We start from the raw sequence: 26,506 nt of genomic DNA on the forward strand, positions 1-26,506 counted from the left end.
CATATAGGTTATAAACACAAGTGTATATTTGTGATCATTTTCTTTTAAGCCCTTCTCCCCAGCATAGTTTGGGAAGTGACATCTCTCCTTTGAATAGCAACTAAACCCACTACTATAGATTAATATATGAAAGTACAATCAGTGGGCACTTTATTAGGTACACCTGTCTAGTACTGGGTAGGACCCACTTTTCCTCCAGAACAGCCTAAATTCTTTGTGGCATAGATTCAACAAGCTGCTGAAACCATTCCTTAGAGATTCCGGTCCATGGTAATAATATGACAGCATCACACAGTAGCTGCAGGTTTGTCGGCTGCATTCATACTGCAAATATCTAGTTCCACCACGGTACATTGAACTCATTGTTATGTTTGTGGAACCAGCTTGATATGACTAGTGCTTTGTGTCATGACGCGTTATGCTGCTGGAAGACCAGGAGACATTTTCCCAGTCTTCAGCTGTTCAGTTTTGGGGAGTCTGTGCCCACTGTTGGCTGTTTCCTGTTCTTAGCGGACAGGAGCGGAACCCAGTGCGGTTTTCTGCTGTTGTTGCCAATCCACTACAAGGTTGGACGTGCTGTGTGTTCAGAGGTGCTCTTCTGCATATCACTATGGATGGCTATTTGAGTCACTATCACCTTCCAGTCAGCTTGAACCAGCCTGGCCATTCTCTTCTGAGCTTTCATTAAAAGTCTTTTCGCCTACAGAACAATCGCTCAATGTGTTTGTTCTGCGGCCCATTCTGTTTACTCTACAGACTGTTGTGTGTGAATATGCCAGATCAGCAGTTTCTGATATACTCAAATCTCTTCAGCTGGCACCAACAATCATTTCATGGTAAAAGTCTCTCGTAGATCACATCTCTTCCCTATTCTGGTATTTGGTCTGAACAACAACTGAACCTCTTGACCATGCCTGCATGCTTTTAAGCATTGAGTTGCAGTCACTTGAATGGCTTTTAGGATATGTAGCTTTTGGTACAAGGTTACAGCTGATGGTTAGGGATTTCTATTAAATCGCTGGCACCATCCTGTATTAAGTAACATGATTAGCATATTCTATTAACCAGTTCCATTAAAGATTTTGTTTATTTGAATTTATTTTGGGGAAAAAAAAACAAAGTTTAATTGTTTCTTTATCAAGTTTTTGTTAGGTCCCATTTAATCGTTCAAATAATCTCTATCTTTATCAAATTCAGGATTAAAAACTGTATGGTTCAGCCGTCATTCTTTTCTATTTTGGGCTAGAGATCGGGTATGCCAATTCAATATGGGGAATAATTTTATCTGGAACATCCATCCTACCGACTGTCCTAATTTACCTACCACAAAATAAAGTCTTGGATAGGATTTGGTCTTTCAAAACTCATTTTATCAGGTCTGATATTCTTTTGATTCACGCTGAGGGAAAAATGATTGACATGAAATAAAATCTGTAGATTTGATGCGTAATAACAAGCAACCATTGTACCAAACATTTTTATTTACAGATGCCCTGTTGGTGTGGTCCGAGATAGGCTGTCTAGGGGCGTTTGGTTCCCTATGGAGTGAAGACAGTTGAGTGCGTTAACAGTGTCATTATGTGGACCTTATAGAACCTTAAATAGAAGCCTGACTCTGGTATACAGTAAGTGCAACGTGATCATTGAGATGATGGATGAGAATTCTCGACAAGAAGAATATCTTGTTAGTTGGATAACTAACTTTACCGGCCTTTCCGGATATTAATTACTATGGCCTTGTGCAACAACTGTGGAACCGTTTAGATCCACAGTTAAGACTCAGAATTCCAGTATACATCATGTATTTGCACTCACATAAGAACCGATTTATTCAGTATCTCTATTGTTTAAACTGTGGAACGAACTTCGTTCCTATTTGCATTTTGTGCTTTTTCACCTAAGCAACTGTTAATAACAAGCTCCTTCAATATAGACCAATAGAATCTATTAAACATCAGTTCTATCTGCCGTTTTACCACATACATGCATACTTATATCACAGTTTTTAATGTGCTTCTGTATTACTTGTATTTTTATTGATACGCAGTCTTCGTTTAATATATTTATTTTCTATGGATGTGAGACACAGGCGCTGTATCCTTTTTTTGGTGGTACTACTAATTAGGTTTAGAGACTTTCCTGAACATCAACCAAAATTGCAATCAGTGGTTGGAGTGTCTGGTTTCTGAGTGGTTCGGGATTTGCTTATCACACATGCGTTGCTAGTTCTCTCATTCCTCACCTACATCCTCTTAGCTCCTGGTCCATCCTGTGTGTAATAAGCCATCTCTAATTACTGCATGGTATATATATAATATATATATATTCAGTTACACGTGCTAGCAAGCAGTACTGGTGACGGTGATGTGTTTTAATGACAAGGAAGAAGGATGGATCACATAATACTTGGTAAAATGATTTATTGAGTTATTGGGCATCAGAAACAATTCAGAGTCAGCCGCAGCATTTACACAGTATCTCTCATAATCTTGCTCAATTTGTCAATCTTTGTTTTTGTAGACATATCAATGAATTTCTCCCCAATGCTGACAACCATTCCTCCCAGGAGCGATGGGTCCGCCTGAAATAAAGATTGTCATATGATCAATATGTCTATGCTGAGGTGTGCATCATGTCACAAAATTAATTAGACAAAGAGCATGCAGAATATATAAAGATTTAATACCAGGTGCATGATAGAGAATCGCTGCTTGAGAACAGGTGACGGCTTATGATCTGGACCGTGTGTAATCACTCATATAAAACGCTTACCTTGGTCTCCAGTTTCAACGATTCTCCCTTTGCCAGGAAGCCATTGAGGGCAGATTTTAAGTCTGTTAAACTTGCTTCATCCAGAGGCTGAAATGCAAAAATAAATAAAATGTAACCAACATGTGACAGTGTACAGAAGAGATATAGACAATAATACAGGAGCTCTTTAGTGCAATAATCCAGGGAGCGCACTGCATGTTTTAGGTAGCAGAAAATATTTACAATACTAATCCTTGAATGTGCAAGTTCATATAAACTTCTACAAATAAACGTGGCTTTATAATGTGTTCACCCTCCTGGTGTCATTCACCCTTTCTCACGGAATGAGAATGGATTTGGGAATGGTCTTCACTGATCAACAAAATACTTTTGAATGTCAAATATAAACCAAAAGGACAGCACAATCTTTTAGTGGCAATCACAGCGGAGAGTCTATTTGGGGTCTCCTGGTCAACAGCAATTTTTAAATCATTCCATAGATCCTTGATGGGATGGAGGTCTGGTCTTTGATTGAGAAGGCAAAATTCAGACACTCTGGATGACATATGAGAATATAGCACTATTATTAAATTACCTGGAAGGCTCCTACAATGAAGCCGTATTATAGATGCAGACTTGCGTATTTCATAAGGGGGGTTAATCTTCCATGTCACCATCAAAGTTTGTGTGCAGTAATGAACCAGACTGCCTGCTGCCGCCAAACTCAGAGTGGAGTCCCGATTCTCATGAGCTTGGCGAGGGGAGTTTGGCACCAGGGGAGACAGTATACCATTCACCCTGTGCATTCAATAGTGGTACTTGTATGTATAGATGCCCTACAGGACAAGACACAGGCTACGATCAGGTGGTAGGCCACACACGGCTACTCCAGCTGGATGTTGCTGAAAGTCTCGGAGTTGCCGACGGGCTGGCTAAACTGCCCCAAAGGTCGATCTTAATGACCAGAGGGCACAAAGAAAGTTGAAATCAGTCATGACTGGAGAAATTTCAGCCAGATGGACTATCCCCAGAGCTGTAGGAACTCCCGGCCCTCTTAGGTGGCAGTCAAACCATGTTCCATTTAATTCTATTTTATTTAATAAATACAATCTGGATTTTATAATAATATAATATTTATAATCTTAAGACTCAAATCCTAAGTAACATTCATATTTGAGCAACGTGTGCTGCTACAACTGCTGAGGCAAGACAAAGTCACAGATTCCCTAACCCCAACGCAATCAGCAACAATAGACCGTGTCTGACTTACCGAGGCGGAAATGACAGAGCACTCCACCTCCCCCCGGTGCGCACTCATGATCTTTGTGAAGGAGGCAATCACATTTGCGGTAAAACGCAAACGACCGTTTTCAGCCAGCAAATCTACAAGACAAAAGCGAGGAGTGACAGAATTAGTGTCATGTCTAATAGAATCCTATAATTCATGTAAATAGCTATCTGATGTTAAAATAAAAGTGGTCATCTAGTCCAGGGTTTCCCAAACCCAGTCCTCAGGGCTCCCCAACAGTGCAGGTTTTCCATATCTCCTTGCTGGAGCACAGGTGTATTCATTACTGACTGACACATTGTAACAGATCCATAGGTGGTCCCAATTATGTCACATGTGATCCAGAAAACCTGCATTGTTGGGGAGCCCTGAGGACTGGGAAACCCTGATCTAGTTTATACCTGGTTTATAAATCATTATTGCAACAGAGGTAACAAGAACCACTGATAAAATGGGGAGCAAGGAATACCAAATGGTGGGTCATAGATCAAGTCATAAAACACTCACACTTATAATTTGTCTGATTAAAAAAAGGATAATTAAATCAATAACCAAATGGCAGACACCATTAAGGCAAATTGGCTTGAGAAGAATTAAAAAGGCGTCCTCATTCATACTATTATTCCCGATGATCAAAAGGTTAATAAACCTTAAAGTTACAGGAAAAAAGTACAGCTTCAAAACATATGTAATTGTATGTACAGAACTCTTAATGGAGCTCAAACAGAGGTGCCAGTAAATGTATAAATGTATCTCTAGTGTGTCGCTTGCACAACCTGCCCTGTGTGTGTGTCAGGAAGGAATTAGTCCCACATTGCAGAATGATATAACCGTAGCTAAAAGGTCACCACACCGATACCTGCTGTTGTGGTCATATTGGACTCAGACAAACAGATCATAGGAGGTGCCCACCTACATGTTTACTCCCGGGCATTGGTGTCATAAACTTTCACTTTGAAACAATTAGAACCCTTATTTGAAGTAAACCGACCCTTAGAGATATATTTCTTAAACTGCGGGTTTGAAAAAGTGGAGATGATGCCTTTAGCAACCAAACAGATCCTAGTTCTCATTTATTTAGTACATTCTACAAAATGACAGCTAGAATCTGATTGGTTGCTATAGGCAACATCTCCACTTTTTCAAACCCGCAGTTTAGTAAATATACCCCTTAATGTCAACTCTTTTACATCTACACTCCTGAGGACAGACTTTCACACCAACGCATTTCGCTCAAACAAATGACCTTTTCCAAAATTCATCTTTGCTTGGTATTCATGGCATTTTGTTGGGGTTAGCTGGCAGCTTGGACTGTCCTCGCTCTCTTACGCCAAAATGTATAATGGATTGCTCTCAGAGCCTGACATTGTTAGTTTAATGGGGAGCCAAGAGTGCATAAACAGAACATGGATACTCACTGACAAAGTTGTTGGTGACCAGGGAAAACTTCTCCTTTGCCAAGAGATCAGTGATGGTCTTCTGCTTCACAGCATGTTTGACATGGGGATTAGTAATAACTGCAGATATTTTGGGGTCTTTAAGAAGCGTCTAGAAGACAACATATGTTGCTTGTGCATAACTACATTGCGAGATAATAGGCAACTTATAACAAGCGAGAGAGGAGGTTCTACCATAAAACACTGTGCAGGTAGCCATGATATGGCCTGAACCACTTATCCATGATAATGTAGCCTCAATCCATTCACTAGGATCTACCGGCAGCACTAAGGCACCTCATGACCAATATTCATGAGGCACCAGCTGCATTTGTATGAATGTTGGCTCAGCAAACATGGCATCATCCACTGTTTGCACGAAACAGGGACACTTCATCTCCACCTTTAAGAGGAGCAAAAGCAACTGTTGTGTAGCAGTGGTTACAGATATAGATCAATATAAAAAAACATAGGGACAATATAAGCAGATTGTATTGAGATATATGGTTCATAATCACGACTAGGCGAATATTTTTAAAACTAATTAATAGACTGTTTATACTGGTAACATTATACAGACTTAAGAAGCCCAACAAGGAGATAAAAAGAAGCAAAGTAAAACATAATAAAAAGGACATGTGGCCCTGGATGGGTAAGGGGGACAGTGTCGGTGGGATGTCCCAAAGTCACCATAATTCAGTGCAGCGCATTCAGTAATATACACTTTTTTCAGACTATTTTCCATTCTTACATCCAAATAGTCCCCGAGGGGGCTCCCATTAGGATGTAGCAGGGGCAGGACTCAAACACTGAAGACACGCTGACCACACATAAGTTATTGTTACTCTAGAGTCCTATGAGCAGGTCCCGATCACAAATGCAGATGAACTTGCAGCCACAAGTGGTCCTACACCGTCAAAGAGGAATTACCCACCTGCTGCCCCTCAAAAGGCTAAGAAGGCATTCCACCATCTCCCAAACAGGAATGCACTGCAGTGTGTACCAGTATCCCTCTGGTGAGTGCTGGAGGGATCTACAGCTACTATTAGACCCTTCTTACCCTAGGTCACTCGACCTGCAGCTAATGCTGGGGACAGAGGTGCAGATGAGAGATTCATGTATGAAATGAGGGTCAGACAGTCCATTATATTAGTTTAAGTAAAGAAGACAAAAAAAAGTAATCAGTGCAAATAAGGGCAAAAGCCAGGGGAACAGGAAACAGGATCTTATCTCCATGAAGCGAAACATAACCAACTGTGGCAGCTAGTGCTGAAGGAGAAACTGGTGTTACCCACAAAAGGGCTGCCTCCTCTGTATGTAGGTGACTGGTGTACTTTAAAGTGGACCAATCACCTACACACACGGGAAGCATAGTTTGTGGGCTGAGACATGCAGCCTGTCTATTCGCTACAAACCAGTGACACACATTTATTTATTCTCTATTTGAGGACAGCCTCTAACTCACCGACACTCTGGTCAGGTCCTTCTCAACCTGATCCAGTTTCTTCTCCTTGAAAGCAGCGGAGTAGAGAGCGGTGGAATAGCGGCCTTCCAAGCCAAACACCTGGATTGGGGGCTGAAACAAAAGAAATGTAATAATTATCCAAAAGCTTTCCTTTAACATGCACTGGGAATTCCACAGGGGAGGGAGGGGGGACGACGACAAGAACATTGCTGCCTGATCCAATAAGGGAGTGTTCTTAGTATAGAGCAGGATGGATGAATGGACACTTTTGGGTGAGCACCCTTGGTAGTAACACTCCTGGTCTTCACATACCTATAATAATAACATGCTATTGCAGTCTCTGAAGACTTGTATCACGTACAGTAGAAGTCAGGACTCATTACTCAATCCCAAGATCCAACTGATCATTTTAAAAAGGAGCCAGTGAAGCTGTGTGCTTGAGATTAATTGAGTAAGTTCAGTGATACTGAATATTACACGCACATTCCCTCTCTCTACCCAATGTCTGTTACATTCTCCTCACTCCTCCTGGACCAGGCCTTACTTCAGGTATGTCAATGCTTCACCTCTGGAGAAACTCCCATATCTCAGATCCCTGTTTGAAACCCACTGAAGAAGAGGAGCGTCACTGGGCTGCTGCAGAAATCCGAGTGCCACAACCCAAATAAGTTTTACCCAAATAAGTATTACTAATTATTACAGTTTACAGCCAAATCGGAGTTATCTTTGGTTGGCATTATCTCCTATATATTACTATCTTGCTTATTTCCCTAGTTGGAGCCCCGGGGCAGTTTTTCCCCAGACCTCAGTGGTTCTCTCAGCCCCAGATGTGTTCAAGGGGTTGTTCTGATTGGTCCTCCCACTCACAAACTGAATGGAGTTGCTGGTTCTGTATTACAGAACCAGAGGAGCCCTGGGAAAAACAGTTGCATGGAGCAGCACCGTGGCTGGACCAGGAGAATTAGCGGGTTTGCAAAATGTAGGTGGTAGTGTCGCTTTAATATAGATGTTTTTATTGACTGCTCCAGAAAGCTAGGCAGACATGCAATGCAGAAATACAGTGTAGATAGGTGGATTCATACACAGGGATAGGACCCAGCAACTTACTACATTTTATATGATTCAATCAGGCACCGTCCTAAATATGTGCAAGACGTTACAGCTGTCTAAAGGAGGGGAGGAATACTTGGCTTTCCTCTGCAGTACTGTCAAAAGCTATAGTTGCATTGTGTTACCTTCTTTATAAAATCACCATTGCCACAACCCCAGCTTTGGCCTGTATTTTGCGTAGACAATAAGACGTAGCACTGTATCACTAGATGTTACAAGTCAGTATTGGCTATCCCATTGCGGATGTTTGTTTTGCCCGATCACAAACTACGATTACATGGAACGATTGTTACACAGATTTTGTACTAAAGAATACAATCTATCCTTTAAAGTAAAATCCCCATGTAGATGCCCCAAGGAGGAATATTTAACTATAAACAAACTGACCAGATTTCAGACTTACCCTGACCAACTTGGCAACTGGTCTGGAGACACTAGTGCTGAAGGAGCGCACCTAAAACAGAAATGCTGCAGTTAGCCTAAAGATCAAACTGTAGAACAGATTTATACACACTATGCTACAGAGATAATTGGCTTTCAATTCTCCCATTCACACTGGCCACACAGAGATATTGCTGTGGATATCAGCAAGTTGGTTTTCCAAAATGTTGTGTGGCCCCAAAGTGATCAGCAAGTCATAAAGCCCAGTAGAAATGGATTGGCTCACTTTCAGGGACTTCTATAAATCCAGCTGGCAGATTACTACTGTCTGCCTCAGTGTACAGTTATCAGCCAATCACACTAACAGGCGGCCATGTGATCCGGTCGATCAGCCTGAGAGCAGAATGGCTGGAACGGTTTGATTTGGTTACCCCAGTCTTTGGCAATATCGAAAAACTATCCTACAATTTACCACTCAGGCCAAGTGTCATGATCTGACCGGGCTTTAAAGTACTTCCTATTGTAAAGTAAGTAGGCACCCAGTTACTAACTCATTACCACAGGGAATCAACATATTTGCTGGGTCATTTGAAGGATAATACTGCCTCACTGTTAATCCCTTCAATAGTTTCTTGGCCTACCATGGAGTTAAAGTCAAGGTTTGGGTCTCGTATACCTCTTTATAATCTTGAACAATGGCACATAGAATCTCCTTGACAAAGGTGTTCACCAGAGATCTAAAAACATACATTAAGTACGGAATCTTGGAAACTTAATCGAAGTTTATTGGCAACAATCATTATAGCTCATCAACAATTAAAACACTTCTAGTTTTACATTTTTCATTATGGACAATTGTGAGCCAGTCATTTTGAAGTAGTATTGATAGAATAAACTTGCAGTTTACTAGCTACTGAACTACAGCACCAAGCATAAACTACCATATAAGATTAACATTGTAGAGGTCATTTATGAAGCCCATGTGCATAACAAAACACCTTGGTTTTGCATAGGTATGTCTAGAATAGATAGTCTACCAGCACAATTAGAGAGGCATGAATTACCCTTCGCTCTCAGGAGACAAAACTGCAATCTATAAATGCACCAAGGTCTGCGAGAAGATGGAAAATTCTGACGCCACATTAGGAAACAACTTTAAACGTCACAATCAAAATCCAACTTTCTACCACCTTAACACCATCCCTTTTAATAGCAAACCTTTGTACTTTTCACTCAAATACTATTAGGTTTATATTAATTTATAGCTTACTTTATCATGAGAGGAGGACACTGGGACTGTTTTACTTGCTGCAATTGTGTGTTTAACTTTTTATCACATTGCTTTAAGTGCAGCATGGAGGCTCAAATGAGGTCCCACTGAAACTATAGCACGAGACCAGAAGGCAGTCAAAGCTCTGAGCTTGTGCAACATAGAAGTCTTTTAAAGAATGCAAGGGCCCGGTGTCCTTCCATACGTGAAGGAACATCGCTAAAAGTGCACCCTTCCCACCCCTTCATTCACCTTCCGAAAAACAAGGGCTATTGGTGCACCTACTCCATAATTCAGTATAAACACCTACACTATGCCCAACGCCTGTCAACCGCTGCTCCTACATAAAACACAGCCATCTTTCCCTGCAAACCAAAGCTCCTTGGTGAAAATCTAAGAGCAGGGTAGACCCAAAGCTCTACTGGCACTGTAGGGCACTTTTTCAGTGACCTATGTGTACAAGTAAATGTATTTCACAAGCAGTGAACAGTCTTCATTAGATGAGGTTGAAGTTAGCTTCTTATTTGTTTCTAATTCGTGCTCCAGCTTCTTATTCATAAAAGCTTATTTTTAAAGGATTAAATCAATTTGGATTCACTGATTTCACATCAAATTAACACTACAGGGGGTCCCTTATACAAAATGCATTAGTATTTCGCCTGACCCAACAAGGTTATGGGCATGAAATCAGGGGTCAAAGTCACCATATTGTATCATTTTGAATAAGTAGCTGCAGTTTTTCAAGGGTTAAATACTGTTGGGCCAGCAATTTGACAGTGGGAATCAGCCTCGTCTTCATTAGTTACTTTTTATTATTATAATTTTGTTAAACAGATACAATGCTTGAAAAAAAAAAACAATGCACAGCTTCACAATGTAGCAAAAACATGCCATGTAATTATTATTATGCAAGGAGTGTTGGACTTAGGTTAGGCTGTCAATGTAATTTAAGTGTAGGAAGGATGCCTACCATTAACACTGAATGTCAGGGCCAACTTACACTCATTAACCTATTTAAACTTAATACAGTTCTATAAAATGATGCAAGAAATGCACTGCCCGTGCTTATACAGGTGTAGCATGCCAATGCATTTGCTAATCTAAAGGATATATATATATATATATATATATATATATATATATATATATAATGAGGAATAGATGGAATGCATCATATGGTCGTGTTACATACATAATATACACACAATACAGTAATTATATAATATTATATAATAGGCCCCGAACATGCTCAGTGCTGGGACAAGTAATGACAGTGTGACAGGCAGTACAAGTCATAGGGGTCAGCACAGTGTACGGATATTACTCCGGGGTCACACAGGAGGCCGCCATCATTCCTTAGTCGGCGCATAGTGTACGGATATCACTCCTTAGTCGGCGCTTTCTGCTCTCTCCCCCCAGGTATAGCTCTGGTCCCCCCTAACCCGGTTATACCTTGAAGGAGATCCTGCCGGCCGCCGCCATCTTCTCCTCCTGCTGCTGCTGCTGCTCTAGGTCAAACCGGCGCCTCCCACGAGTCAGGTGACGTCATGCGTCACTTACGTAAATATAAAGGACGTCATGCACTGCCGTCCCGCGATGCCTGCCGGTTAATGTAGTACGAGGAAGGTGGTATGATACTACGTATGCGTGTGAGGCACCGCGACAAATCGCGTTGCCATTAACAGCCGTGTGCGCATGCTCAGAAGAACTGACTGCGCTCATTGGTGCTTTCAGCTTATTTAGGTATAAAATACATTTTAAACAAAAAACACTTAAATAATATTATATGTATCCACTTACAATGTTGTTTTGTTTCTTAACATATATTAGTAAACCTTATTTCTTATTTGGATAATGAATATCATTTAAATATGTAAAAGCAATATAAAATACTTTAAGAATAAAGTATTAAAAAACACTGCTTTTGTTCTGACAATACCATAATAATTGGTAAATAAGCTCAACCATGTATGAGCATCGAGAGCCTTCGTTGACCGCGCTTAATGGCTGCAAGGTTACTGTCGTGGTAACCCCCTTTGATATACAGTGTGATGGAATGTGATAAAGATAATGGTGTTTTTTTCGTGGGCAACCTGGCTCTCCCCCTTTTATAATTAGGCCATAGTTGCCAATTTTAAATTAAATTTCCAGGGATACTTCACTGAACTCGGTTACAGTGCTATGATGTTTTCTTTTTTTTTAAATACCCCTCTTCAACAGAGATTACATTTTAAAATTTTAAAGATAATATTAATAATATTATAAAGCCCAGAGAATAATTAAATAATAATAGACAGTAAGAATCGCTTCATGTACGTAGAATCATCATCATCATCATTTATTTATATAGCGCCAACATATTCCGTAGCGCTTTACAATTGGGGACAAACATAATAAACTAATAAACAAACTGGGTAAAACAGACAAAGAGGTGAGAAGGCCCTGCTCCCAAGCTTACAATCTATGGGTATGACAGGAACAGTACAGATATATATGTGTGTGTATTAAATTTGTGACACCACTTTTCAGATTTGTCAGACGTGCTCAACTATGGAACTTGTACTTCAGGGGAGAGGAGAATTAACACTGATTTAGTCCTACTTGCTAACTTTTCCTCATTGGCTTAAGGGAGTTCCCAGGGGAAGTGGGCGTGGGGGCGGGTGGGGCTTGACGAGGTGCATCATTGACGATTGACACAATTTTGGCCAATTACAGCAGGGGGCGGGGCTAATATGACGCAATATTTGTGTCATTAGGTCCCCCTGCCGCCACTTATCTGTTGCGGGGGCGAGAATCAGGAGGTTGCCCTGCTCTCCCAGGAGGTCTCCCAGAAATGCGGGAGTCTCCCGGACATTCCGGGATAATAGGCAACTATGCGTTAAAGAAAAGCAGCTAATAAATCTCTAGAGACTGAAGTGTCTTTTACATTTCTGTCTCCATTACTGAAATCATGTTGTCTTACCTGTCAGTCTTTGATTAAATCTTGGTCTCCATGAAAATGGCCACCTCCATAGGCGTCAATACATGGACATAGGACACAATTTCTGAACTGTGTCATCATGCCACAGATGGCGAAGCCAACCACGTCTTGTACTGGCTCAGCATCAGGGAGAATGCCAGACTCTTCAGAGAGTGAGGGAGATCACCCCTATTTCAGGGAGTCTCCCTGACATTCAGGGAGAGTTAGCAAGTATGGATTTAGTATGTTTGGCATATACACAGGGCCGGATTAACCATAGGGATAACTGGGTTACAGCCCAGGGGCCTCGGGCATCCAGGGGGCCCTTGAAAGTGCTCAGCAGCAGTATTGATCGGCCAGGGGGCGGGGGCGCCCCCGATGCAATCAGTGCTGCTGAGCACATTCACTGCAGTCCTTCCCCGGCGCGCTGTAGTCTCCTTACTGAGGAGATCTCGTGAGTCTCACTCTCACGAGATCTCCTCAGTAAAGAGCGGGGCGCGGCTCGGATCATGGGGGGGCCCTCACGGGGGGAATGGAGGCCCCCTTGGCCCAGGGGCCTCCATTCCCTTAATCCGGCCCTGCATATACACAAACTACCAGTAGAGCAATGAGGTGAATTATTGTGAATGAACTATGCTAAATGTTTGTCCCAATCAAACTGAGCATCAGATATGTAACATCTTAAAAAATGTTCCAAGGATTGTTTAGTCCTTTCACCTGGTCTTTGATTTTATGATGGTCGGAGGGAAAATAACACAATTAATTTCACACTAATATGCAGAATGCGCTCCAAAATTTAGAAATTAATTGACATCCTCTGTCAGACATTGTATTGGAGGTAATTCCATGATACTTGATTAGAAATAGCATGGCCTTTACAATTGTTGGAATGTTGTTACGTCTTATCATATATGGGATATGTCATAAAGCTGTATCTATCCCACCCATGTATCCATTCTTTTCCCATGCTCACCCCTCCCCTCCCTTTCTTCTTTACCCTTTAATTTTTTTAAAAAAATCTCAATAAAATTAATTGATGACAAGAAATATCATGGCCAGTTGTTTTGGTAGAAGGTAAGTAGAACAAAAGATGAATTTTTACCCAAATATCATTGAATCCTTCAGACACAGCTACATAGAGAATATTTATTTATTTATTGTACACCTAGATTATCAGACTATGCTATAAAGTAACAGGACAGTCTAATTGAAACCTGGGTGTTTGTGTATATATATATATATATATATATATATATATATATATATATATATATATATATATATATATATAATACATATATATGTTTTAGGCAGCATAGATGGAAACTTGCTTGAACATACAGTAATTTAGGAGGTTTGTCGAATGCAGTCTCTGGGCTTGTTGGATTTGACAGATCTGAGACACAGAGTAATGATGATTTGGTCAGAGCATCAGCATTCGTTCATAGCTTAAAAATAATGTTAAAGTTGAATCATGAGAAAAACAAGGACCAACTATCCATCCTGGAATTCAATCTTTTAGCTAATTCAATGTATTCTAAGTTTTTATTATTAGTATAACATATCAGGATATAGAGTACATCCTAACCACAATTGCACAGTTCTTTAAATGCCCATTTGTCTGTTAGCAGTCTTGGGTTACCTATATTGTCATTCTTTTCTATAGAAGAACATTTCCTGGAGAAATAAGGGGTGAAGATTTTTTGGGGGGTTTCCAAAGTATTGAGAAAGAACAGCACCAACCTTAAAAAATATTATGTATCCAAGAAATGAGACATTAATAGTTTTGAAATACATTACATTTTAGCATACAAAGAATTTTCCCTGAGCTTGGCCAACACTAATTGAGCACGGTGGCTCAGTGGTTAGCACTTCTGCCTCACAGCGCTGGGGTCATTAGTTCAAATCCCGACCATGGCCTTATCTATGTGAAGTTTGTATGTTCTCCCCGTGTTTGCGTGGGTTTTCTCCTGGTGCTCTGGTTTCCTCCGACACTCCAAAAACATACTAGTAGGTTAATTGGCTGCTAGCAAAATTGACCCTAGTCTGTGTGTGTGTATGTTAAGGAATTGTAAGCTCCAATGTACAGCGCTGCAGAATCAGTGGCACTATATAAATAAATGGTGATGATGATGATGATGTGGTTGATGTTCCTTTATGGAGGAAAAGAATATCAATATATCATCAAGATAAATGCCTCTGTCATTGACAAAATCCTGAAAAAACACCTAGAGCTTTAGAGAGATCAAATGGCATGACAAAATATTCATCTTGCCCTTCTCTGTTGATAAAGGTTGTTTACCATTCATTCCCGTGTCCATATCAGTATATGTGTCTCTTAAATTAGGTTTAGAGAAGATTTTAGCTACCTGCATTTAATTAAATAGATCACTTTTAAGGAGTAACTTCACTGCAGCTTTATTTGGACTGCAATAATCAATACAAGGGCAGAGACCGCAATCTTTATTATCAACTAAAATCCGTTCTCCGGCAGGAGAAGTGGAAGGACAAATAAGATCACCTTTAAAAATTGTCCTCTATATATTCCCGCAGAACGTTGCCTCTGGGGGACAAGGTAATAGATCAACAGGATAGTCATAAGGTGTATAGGGTGGTAATATTTCTGCAGATTTCTTCTGCAAAACACAGCAATATATTCGAATAACATGATGGTATACTGTTGTTAATAGGCAATTCAACACCAATAGGTAGATTTAAGACAATATGCCCTACATCTGGCAATCTCACCCATCTGCCAATCAAATAGACGGTTATGTTTATGCAACTAAAAAAGTCCCAAGACTAACGTTAGTTAACCTTGGGACTCTAGTCACAGGGGGACACCCTATCCTCACATGGACAGACTCCTTCCTCTTACTTCCTATGTCGATGAATCTTCCAGCTAAATCTTTCAGAGTCTTCCGTTGGCAGGCAAAGGGAAGCGTCTTTCGGCTAAGTCTTTCGGTGCCCTTCATTGCCAAGCAATGGGACGCCAGCTGGATATTGGAATTGGGGGACTCAGCTTCTTTGCTGACCGTCCCTTCTCATTTGCTGCGTATTTAAGTCCCTCTCTATCCCCACTCTAGTGCCTGAATATTAGTTGTTGGTTCTAGGCTCCTGTGGATATTCCTTTCTATTGGTATTGCTGTTCTGGGACCTGATTCATTAAGGATCTTAACTTGAGAAACTTCATATTTCAGTCTCCTGGACAAAACCATGTTACAATGCAAGGGGTGCAAATTAGATTTCTGTTTTGCACATAAGTTAAATACGGACTGTTTTTTCATGTAGCACACAAATATCAACTTTAAATTTCAGTGTTTACAAATAAGCTATCAAGTATTTGTGTGCTACATGAAAAAACAGTCCGTATTTAACTTATGTGCAAAACAGAAATCTAATTTGCACCCCTTGCATTGTAACATGGTTTTGTCCAGGAGACTGAAATAAGAAGTTTCTCAAGTTAAGATGCTTAATGAATCAGGCCCCTGGTTCTTACCGGTCTCCTGACTTTCATTCTGTTTTTACGATTTTGGATTATATTCTCTCTTCTGGTACGACCTCAGCTATTCCTGACTAACCCTTTGGATTCTCCTTCAGTACTTCTGTTCTCTGCACTGGTTCTGACCTGGCTTGCTTATCTCCTCTTTGTTTACTCACCAGTTACCTCGCTAAGAACTGTCTACGATGGCCGCTACTTGCACGTCTCACGGAGCTAAGCCCTATACCTCCTTGCAGGGGTCCCTGGTGAACGCCGGGGGGGCGTGTTAGACTCTCAGAAGGTTGCAGCTTTGGCCCCCATGGACAAGGATCCCAAGAAATCTAGTTCTTTGGAAACTGAAATCCGGCACAGATTCCCTCCCCCAGCAGTTATTCTGCACACCAGTGTTTCCAGACCAGCTCTGTATTACAAGGCACTGCCCCATCACATCTTCAGAGTACTCACAATGGAGTACTCTGAAGAGTACTCCACAATATTGCGATTCACAGCGAATCGCGCCATGTAGGCCCCTATCCTGCCCACTTCACTAGGAAGTGGGAAGAATGCGGGAGTATGGCCTGCTCTACCCAGAATTCAGGAGTCTCCCAGACATTCCTGGGAGATTGGGCAAGTATGGTATAGGCACAACATGCAACAATACTGATGTACACCCAAAGCAGATTAGCGAACATTTTAATACAATTTCCAGGGACACTCTGTTGCTGTAAAGCAAACGATTAAGTGTCACATGCAATGCCATTTAGATGGACATTGTTGGATATGATAACAGATAGCATAAGAGGACTACTGGATTGGGGTATATTTGTGGTTAATTTGAGATAACAATAGCACAGTGGTTAGCATTGCAGCCTCACGGCCCTGGGTGTGGAGTTTGTACCAGGGCCCTATCTGTGTGGAGTTTATATGTTCTCCCTGTGTTTGTGTGGGTTTTCTATGGGTGCTCCTCTTGCCTCCCACAGTCCAAAAAAATACTGGCAGTTAATTGTCTTCTGACATCCATATTGTGTGTGTCAGGGAATTTAGACTGTAAGCACCAATGGGGCAGGGACTGAAATGATTACATATCTACTACATGAATAACGCTGTGTAATATTATTGGCACAATATAAATAAGCTATATTAATAATAACAGATACAAATAATTTTTTTCATTTTTTTTTTACAATTTATTATATACAAAATGATATTGCTTAATATTCCATACAAAGTAATAATTTAACAGTGCACAATTCTGTATTCAATCCATCCCAGGAAAACCGGAAAGTACCCCCACACAAGGGATGAAATCACCTGCATAGGAATATAAATAATTACATTAAATTAGGCATATGTCCAATGATATATATATATATTATATGCATGTAAATGGCTGTATACTGAAAAAAGCAACAAAAGAATATAAAAAAAGTCTTTAAAGTGCACACAGTGGAGGCGGCCATTTGTGTGCCAAACCAACAAGCATGAGAATGAAGCCTATTAAATTAGCAATCCCACAATGACTCTCAGATGCATGCTTTTAAGTCATTGTTTTTAGCTAACCTACTACAAATCATTATTTCCTTTTTATAATCTCTCTGGAGCGAAAAACAAGTATGGCTACCAGATAAAGACACCTGCTCTTAGCATGTCACGTGAAAAAAGAGGGGAGGAGGAGGGCAAGGATATCACAGTGACATCAGAGCTCAGATGGGCATTCCAAAGCCTCTCTGCTTACAGCATCATGTGTCAAGTGACTGTGGTTGCCATGATAGTCACATTACACTGTGGAAACTCTGCGGAATTATCAATCATTAACAGGCTGAAGAAACAAACCAAGGGAAAAAGGTAATTACCAAGGTACTTTTTACAGCCCGCCACAGTAATTTGTGTTGAAAAACAAATCTAATTTTTTTCATGGAAAATTTAAAATTTAACATTGAGAACCACTGTTTTAGTAATGCCACTGGTTCCTAGTGAACTCCTCATTGGCTAAGCAGATTAAATGGGCACATTTCAGCGATGTCCCTGTTTTCCAGTGGATTTACAGGCTGTCGCTCATTTCCATGGTTAGTCCTTGGTTTTAAACATTTGCCTTTGTAAACGTGGTCCCCGGAAGTGGCCAACTGCACAATAAAATTAACTTTCTATTTTTTGCATATGAGATTCAATTCTTACCATCCGGTCTTAATCTCCAGGTAAAACTAAAATAAAAACTTGAGTGTGTAATCTCTCTTTTTTTAAATAAATCATATAATACAATAAAATGGCCATATATCTGACATTGTAAATAAAGTTCCGAGCTTCAGTGCACTAGATATATAAACGGATCCAGATTCTAGTTTCCATACCTTGATGGAACTTGAGGCAATTGACAGTGTATTTACAGTGCCGTTGATTCCAAGTTGTTGTTATCAGACATTTTTAGTATTACTGACAGGGGGGATAAATTTATCAAGCTGCGGGTTGGAAAAAGTGGAGATGTTGCCTATAGCAACCAATCAGATTCTAGTTATCATTTATTTAGTACATTCTACAAAATGACAGCTAGAATCTGATTGGTTTCTATAGGCAACATCTCAGCTTTTTCAAGCCCGCAGCTTGATACATTTACCCAAGGGAGTGTTCTGTCTGTAGAAAAATTACACACACACTTGCAATATATCTCTCATTATTAGCTCATATGAATGCTCATAGTAAAACAAAATAAAAAATTAATCATGAAGTCTAGTCCAAAAACATTTCCTTACCTCAGTCATCTTTTTTCTCAAGTTCGTCTTTCTCTGCTTTCTGTTTCAGCCTTGCTTCATCCTCAAGCTTCATTTTAGCTTCAAGTCTTCTACGTTGGTATATCTTAACACCAGCAAACCCCAGACACAATATTAGAGTCTTCGCTGCTAATATGTACATCAGCAGTGGAAAATTGTCCAACACCTGCAATCAGGAAATAATGAATTAAGCAATAAAGAAAACGTTTTCTTTAATTGTATCAGTGTGCTGTGCAATTTTAGGTCTGATAGACAGCATATTTATTGTTGCTATAGAAACGCCCAAACAAACATTACATTTGGTATTAAAAGGATATCATCTAAAGGATTTTTTTAGACTCTACTGAACGGGACATACAGTCAGGATCTGAGTTTTTGCTCCATTCTCAAATAAGTGCACTTAATGAATTTTTACCAGTAGCTACTGGAAGTAGTCAATTGAACATTTATTTCTGGATAGTTTGGATGAACACAAACTCCAGGATTAGTAAGAAATCGAAGAGATATTATTTAAGTATTGACTGATTAAGGTAAGTTAGATTAACAACTAGATCATCATCTGTGTTCTATACGTGACTTATATGAGCATTCTTATGGAATCGAATCACCTTTTATAATGATTACTTGTGTCATGTGAACAACAGTTCATCATCATCATCACCATTTATTTATATAGCGTCACTAATTCCGCAGCGCTGTACACAGAACTCACTCACGTCAGTCCCTTCCCCATTGGGGCTTACAGTCTAAAGTCCCTAACACACACAGACAGAGAGAGAGACACAGACAGATACACAGACACAGACAGACAGAGACTAGGGTCAATTTGTTAGCAGCCAATTAACCTGCCAGCATGTTTTTGGAGTGTGGGAGGAAACCGGAGCACCCGGAGGAAACCCACGCAAACACGGGGAGGACATACAAATTCCTCACTCATGACCCCAGTGCTGTAAGGCAGAAGTGCTAACCACTACGCCACCGTGCTGCCAGTTGTTATGTTTTATATTCGTTTTAATGGGAGGTTTCTTTATGTATTAGTAATATTGGTGCAATAAATATTTGTTGTTTTTTTTAACAACTCTGGTGCCACAGGATTTTCTGCCTTATGCATCGTCATAAATTATTAGGACGTCACAATTGATAAATAAGTATTAAAAAAACCAAATTTTATTTACTGATTATATTTCTTTGTCAGCGCTGTATTGATTCATTCAACTGACCCATTTATTTAGCAGATAAGCTTATACAGAGGGCATAGGGTAGAGGTTCCAAATAAATCCTCTGACCGCAACCACAATGCAGGTCATACATGGGTACTACACTATCATCTGGTCATAACTTTTGAATGGTGCATCTGAAAGCAATGACAATACTCTCGTCTTAATCAGCAGAAGAATCCATGCAATTTAATATTCAATTACAGTGGTACAGTTGCAAACATTTTTGGAGCTATTTCACAAAAGGTCAATATATGTTACCATAAACTCTCCATGCGTTTTAGAGCAAAAGATTACCATGTAATTAATTAAATAGCCCCTTAAAATTGTGGTTCATAATCGCCTAAAATTTAGAGAGAGTAAATAATAAAAAAAAAAAGCTGAAGGCTATTTGGCGTTATAAGGTCTGACCTTTGCAAACCAGCTGCTGCCTCTCAGACAAGGGCCATTGACAAGCCGTAGGCTACAGCTGCTTTATAATTTTTCCTCAGCCCTCAAAGCACAGGTGCTGGCTTATTTATAGTGCAGAAGGACCTTCGCTTATAAAGCACAATGGTGGCTGAAGAGGGTTCTTCACATTATTTTAACATTTGCAAATAATGGCTACTTATTTGCAAATGTGATCATATGGAAAACAAATACATTTTTTTTTTTACTGCACAGCGGATATCCGACTCACATTTACAGCACTATTAATAATTCAGATTCTTACTACTGTCTAACATTGATATTCATTGTACTTGTTTACAATGCATGAGACATATTTAAAGGGAGGTCATAGAAATTTGAAAACTCTTATTATATTATGCAAATATAGGGTAAAGGACACCATCTAGAGGTAGATAAATATTGTATTAATTCACCCTGGAATGGTCAACTGCTGTTATTTCTCAATGTAAAGTTTTTAATTTTGCAAATGTAATTTCTAAGTTTAACCTAAATTCAGTTGTTTCCACAACTTCATCTCCCATCATTAGCACATTGTCAGTGGGAGTGAAATAATTCAGGGGCACATGATTTTAACCCTGGGTATCAATTTAATTAAATAAGATCTCTTCACAAAAATATTTCAGTTTAAAAAGAGATAAAACTAACAACATAGAAAGCTAGTCCATTTCATTGTGTTTAATACACTGCTCATCCACTTCATTGTGTTAATAAACTGTTCTGCTATATCCTATCACATTTACCTGGCCACAATACGTGTAATTAACGCCATGTAAGACACATGACGTTAAAACACAGTTAATTTTAACTCTAAAAAAATATTCTTTTAGCTTTTAATCAAGCACAGAGTACTAAGCACTAGAGGAAGACATGTACTTGTTACTATTTTGTCTCCATCTCAGGAGCGCTTCCTTCTGTGCCGATAGCTTATGGTTACATTAGTTTGAGCTTCAGAAAAATGGCCGCCGCACAACAACTTTGGCCACTATACTACAGACACTTTATTAAGATTGCAAACATAAAGCTTCTCTTCTTGTTCTTCAACGTTCTACTCGAGAGACGAGAGAGAGAAAGGAAGATAGAGACTGCAAATGTGTCGTCTGGTAATGACTGCTGCCTGCATGCAACAAAACCAAGTTGGGCATTGCAAATAGCGACAACTCTCTCTTTTGCATTTGTTTCTCCTGATTTTGCTCAGTGTGGAGCCTGTGAAGACAGCTCTTCAGACAGCAGCCAGGCTTCCTGGGCCTTGGTACTGGTAAGAGCCTGCTGTGCATTTCTGCAAGACCAAGCTGTATCATTATAATCACACCCGTGCAACAATACCTATCCCCCAAGCTCTGTACCAGGGTCCACAACACTGCAGCCACATATAATGATACTAGCAGCAATCTGTGGCTTTTCTGGAATAAAGGAATGTAACCATGTCATAGCCAGTCCCTGCACCTTTCCCCAGAATCCAGTAACATCCTATATGGTTATTTACAACAAAGCAAACTGTATCTATCTCTGCTCACGTTCCAATTGACATCTGGCATCCTGCTATATCTGTGAGTGGGTCACCCCAGCAGTTTGGAAGACTTGGTAAAGTGGTAGCTGCTTGCAGGAGGGTTCTGATGTGTCCTGGAACTGTACTTGTCACTGGGAGGAGCTCTGTTTATTCTGGAAACTTCAGGCCATGTCCTAGATTGACAGAGACAGCAGATGTAGTAGTATTTTTATAGGTGCCCAAGTTCTATTCGGTCTTTCAAGCACAACGTCACTGGACCAGCTGCAATAAGAGACAAAAATAAGCACATAATATCTGTAGAATTACACTCTTATGACTTAGAAAAAAATGTAGTATTTGTACACGGGTTCTAATTTCCCATGTTTTTGTATTTATATATTTACTGCAATTGTATAACTTAAGTCATTTTGCTGGTATATCCACAGAATGCCTCTGCTTTGAGTGAATTGAGATTTCACTTTGTTTTGTACTTGCATTTGAATTTTTCTGCTCATTGTCCCTATTTTTGGGCATCAAGATGACAATGGAGCACGAGATACAGTTTTGGTTATTGGTACTTGGTTATGTCGTGTCCAAGAAGAAAAAACGTAGGAGAGAAACGGTCAGGAATTATTGGGTGCACCCACTGACCAGCCAGCGGTTTTCTAAGGGACAGTTTCACCTTCGTTACGGAGACCTACGGAAGTGCCCGAAAAGATTCTTTAACTATTTTAAAATGTCAGTGGGAACGTTTGATGAACTGCTGGAGTATTTGAGGCCGGCCCTCATTAGAAGTGACACTAAGATGAGACTGGCAATATCTCCTGAGGAGCGGCTTTGTGTAACTATTAAGTAGGTGGTCTTATATAATATTATCTAGTCTAAATAAATAAATGGGGCTGGTAGGATTTTGTGATTGACACGGGTAATTGGAGCTTTTGGGCTGACGTTCCAATAACTTATTACCTCTTTTAAAATGCACAGCATCACCCTGTACTGTTTGCAGGCAACAAATACTGTTTACCTCATGATGAACGCCTTGTTTTTTTTTTATATATAAAATATAAAATAACCACTGTAAAAAGAGGCATGCAAAAGCATTCATGAGTATAGATCAGTGATAGGAAACCTGATACACTTCAGTGACTGAATGGGTGACCCTGTATCCTTCAAAAGTGCTGCAGATTACCCCTAATCTAGGTAATATGTTAAAACAATACATTTATTCAAGGAAAGACACATCTGTAATACCTTATAATTTTGTTAAAAGCTATAACAAACAAATATGACAATAAAACAAGAAGGAGCTGAAGACAGCAGGTGACGGCTCAGAGTCTGTTGCCCTTTATCTGTATAATTGTTTCAGTACTGTGGTAAATATACAATATTTTGGATTGCTTGTGACATTTACTCAACCAGAGGTACAGTAATTGTCTTTTTGAGTCTTGCTGTCTCAATCACTGTTACACTTCCAAAGTTAAATAAAATATGTGAAGTATAAAGATTTCCATTTTATGTTGCTGAACCAATATTCAGCCTATTAATTCACTAGGAGCCAGTAGCTGCAGTGATGCCGTTAGTTCCTAGTGAATTGATAGGCTGAATATAGGTTCACTCCACCACAACATGGCTGCCTCCACTATATGTAGACAATAGGTGCACTTTAAAGTGCAACTCTACCTTCAGAAACAATGTCACAGGCAGATTTGTTTTTTTGCATTGGATGTAAATTCAGATCTATGATGTAAATACAATTGCTCAGATTTCAGGGTACCTGTGGTTGTAACCTGAGGTAATGAAAACGAGCAAATTTGCCTGGAAGCTAAAAAAGATGACATTTCCTCTCTTAGTGTTTGACCTTTTAATATTTTCCTTCCTCAACATTCTGGGTGCCATCAAGGCATTCATATATCAGTGTATGGTTTATGTAGAAGGTACTACATGTTGTGTATGACGTTGTTTCAGCCATTGACTTTCCGTTTTCTGTTTAAATCTCCAGATACCTGGCCACAGGACATAGTTTTACCTCTCTGCACTTTCGATTTCTCATCGGAAAAGCCACCATCAGGTTAATTGTACGAGAGACCTGTAAAGCTATATGTGACACGCTGCTTGGTGTCTTCATGCCGGAGCCGACTACAGAGTCTTGGAAGAAAATAGCTGACGATTTCTACGCCACAACCAGTTTCCCAAACTGCGTCGGCGCTTTAGACGCAAAAGACATTCGAATGAAGATGCCGCCAAACAGCGGCGCAAAGCACTGGGATTCGAGTAAGCACTCTCTTGTGCTGCTGGCCTTAGTGGACAGCAACTACAACTTTATCGCCATAGATGTTGGGGCCTACGGTACTACCGGATGCTGTAGTATTTTTAAGAAGTCTGTCTTGGGTCGCAAGATGAAGGACGGAAAATTACATTTGCCAGACTATAGTGCCCTGTCGAACACAAATGGTCCGCCCATGCCCTTCGTTTTTGTTGCCGACGAAGCATTTGGACTGTCTGAGAACATTTTGAGACCCTACCCCACCCGAAACATAACTCCCATACGGAAGGTCTTTAATTACAGACTAGTTAGGGCAAGGCGGATGATTGACAGCGCTTTCGGAATACTGGCCAACAAGTGGCGCGTCTTCCATGCTCCTATTCAACTGGAAGCTAACTTTGTGGAAGGTATTATAAAGGCAGCTTGCGTTCTGCACAACCTGGTGCTTTCAAGAGACGGTTTTGTATTTGAGCATGTACTTAGCAACCCCTTACATGACGTATCTTGGAGCACTGTCCGGGGGCCTGTCAGCGGCATGCTCGTCAGAAATTCTTTTGCAAGCTATTTTGTGTCGCCTGAAGGAGAGATACCCTGGCAGAATGAAAAAATCTAAAGCCAACGAAACTAATACAACTTTAACATGACAAGTGATTCCCACTTCTATATGGATATGAGCATTACTAACCTAATTGTTGATATAGATGTGTTTAGTTAATATAAATTGTGTTGTTCAAGTAAAGCTATTACCCACCAATACAAGTACTGTACTAAGATAATTAGTTCCATCCCTGTATAATGTATTAGAAGGTTTGATAAATATGCCCCTAAGTATAAGCTAGGTGATAGCAAGGTGTCTGAGCTCACAGTGCATGCTGCGTAGCTGCCGACCGGTCAGAGTGCACATGCTGACCCCTGTCCACCAACTAAAGTGCCTACAATGGGCATGTGAGTGCCAGAACTTAACCATGGAGCGATGGAAGTAGGTGGCCTGGTCTGATAGCAGTGTGATGTTGTGGGCAATATCCTGCTGTGAAACCTTGGGTCCTGGCATTCATGTGGATGTTACTTTGACACGTACCACCTGCCTGAACGTTGTTGCAGATCAAGTACGTCCTATCAAGGCAACGGTATTCCCTGATGGCAGTGGCCTCTTTCAGCAGGATAATGCGCCCTGCAACACAGCAAAAATTGTTCAGGAATGGTTTAAGGAACATGACAGAGAATTCAATGCGTGGACTTGGCCTCCAAATCTCAATCTGATGGGAGCATCTAACAAATCTGAGCCATGGAGGCCCCCCCTCACAGGTTACAGGACTTAAAGGATCTGCTGCTAACTTCTTGGTGCCAAATACCACAGGACACTTTTCAGAAGCCTTGTGTAGTCCGTGTCTCAATTGGTCAGAGCTGTTTGGAAGCAAGTGTGTATATGTATAATAACTGGAGTGTTTATACTATACTTTGTAAATACGCTCATCATACTTTGTCTCACTCCTGTATAACAGGTTGTCATGTTAGCAGGGATGTAGTCCTGTAATAGGCAGAGTGTGACTGACAGCTTTGTTGATCTGCTGAGCAGAAATACAGCATATGGATTCGTGGACTAATACCGTGGGGCAAAATCAGTGATGTTACAGCAACGCGATTGTCTGCAGTATCCACTTTTTGGCCTGTGTTTAACCCCTTCAGGACACTGTCCTGAAGATATGAGGATGTTCAGCTGTCTGTAATGTAGTGTGCATAGTGATGACTCGGAGGGTAACACTGAGCAATGTATTTTGCCTTCATGGATATTTCTGAAAATGTCAGTTTTGTGGTTAAATGGTTCTGTAACATTGCCCAGGACAGCCTCCATAGTACTGTGCTATGGAAAATGAGGTTTCTGTTTATATAATAAACTTAAAATGTGTGAATAAAAAGCGTAATAATTATGTCAGTTGGCCACACAGAAGGAAAACTTTGTGAGAGGCTAGACCTGGATCAGTACAAGATTCAAATATAAACATATCCTAAGGGGCTTAATTTTCCAATAGAAGTCCCTACCTATTTGCATTCACTTGGTTAGATACACTCTGCCAGAGAGCGTATCTACCGGTTCCTGGATGTGCTTGTACATCCCTCACCCCCCACCTCATCTTACTTTAACAAAGTTCAGCAAAAAGTCAGGGTAATGGTGGTGTAAAACCT

At 40.3% G+C, this 26,506-nt stretch overlaps 2 protein-coding genes across 2 annotated transcripts; both read right to left on the reverse strand.

The window, feature by feature from the left end:
- Positions 1 to 2,403: 2,403 nt before the first annotated feature.
- Positions 2,404 to 11,276, reverse strand: ATP5PO (ATP synthase peripheral stalk subunit OSCP). The gene is made up of 7 exons (XM_075197215.1): positions 11,154 to 11,276; positions 8,454 to 8,504; positions 6,941 to 7,051; positions 5,458 to 5,587; positions 4,022 to 4,134; positions 2,773 to 2,859; positions 2,404 to 2,581 (listed from the first exon to the last, which is right to left on the reverse strand). Exons 1-7 carry the CDS (start codon positions 11,181 to 11,183, stop codon positions 2,468 to 2,470), a joined length of 636 nt encoding a protein of 211 aa, XP_075053316.1. The 5' UTR covers positions 11,184 to 11,276; the 3' UTR covers positions 2,404 to 2,467.
- A 6,028-nt stretch (positions 11,277 to 17,304) lies between these two features.
- On the reverse strand, positions 17,305 to 22,201 carry SMIM11 (small integral membrane protein 11). Its single transcript, XM_075197216.1, has 3 exons — positions 22,088 to 22,201; positions 18,889 to 19,072; positions 17,305 to 17,452 (listed from the first exon to the last, which is right to left on the reverse strand). Exons 1-2 carry the CDS (start codon positions 22,106 to 22,108, stop codon positions 18,890 to 18,892), a joined length of 204 nt encoding a protein of 67 aa, XP_075053317.1. The 5' UTR covers positions 22,109 to 22,201; the 3' UTR covers positions 17,305 to 17,452; position 18,889.
- Between the last annotated feature and the right edge of the window lie 4,305 nt (positions 22,202 to 26,506).

This window comes from Mixophyes fleayi, chromosome 2 (genome assembly GCF_038048845.1).
Source record: "Mixophyes fleayi isolate aMixFle1 chromosome 2, aMixFle1.hap1, whole genome shotgun sequence".
Lineage (NCBI taxonomy): Eukaryota > Metazoa > Chordata > Amphibia > Anura > Limnodynastidae > Mixophyes > Mixophyes fleayi.

Excerpts from the sequence above, each read along its gene's own strand:
- ATP5PO (XM_075197215.1), bottom strand. The coding sequence starts at position 11,183 with ATGGCGGCGGCCGGCAGGATCTCCTTCAAG. Across the intron at positions 8,505-11,153 it reads CCGGCAGGATCTCCTTCAAG|GTGCGCTCCTTCAGCACTAG; the intron begins GTATAACCGGGT and ends TTTCTGTTTTAG. Across the intron at positions 2,582-2,772 it reads CGTTGAAACTGGAGACCAAG|GCGGACCCATCGCTCCTGGG; the intron begins GTAAGCGTTTTA and ends TCTTTATTTCAG.
- SMIM11 (XM_075197216.1), bottom strand. The coding sequence starts at position 22,108 with ATGCCAGATGTCAATTGGAAC. Across the intron at positions 19,073-22,087 it reads TGCCAGATGTCAATTGGAAC|GTGTTGGACAATTTTCCACT; the intron begins GTGAGCAGAGAT and ends TCCTGATTGCAG.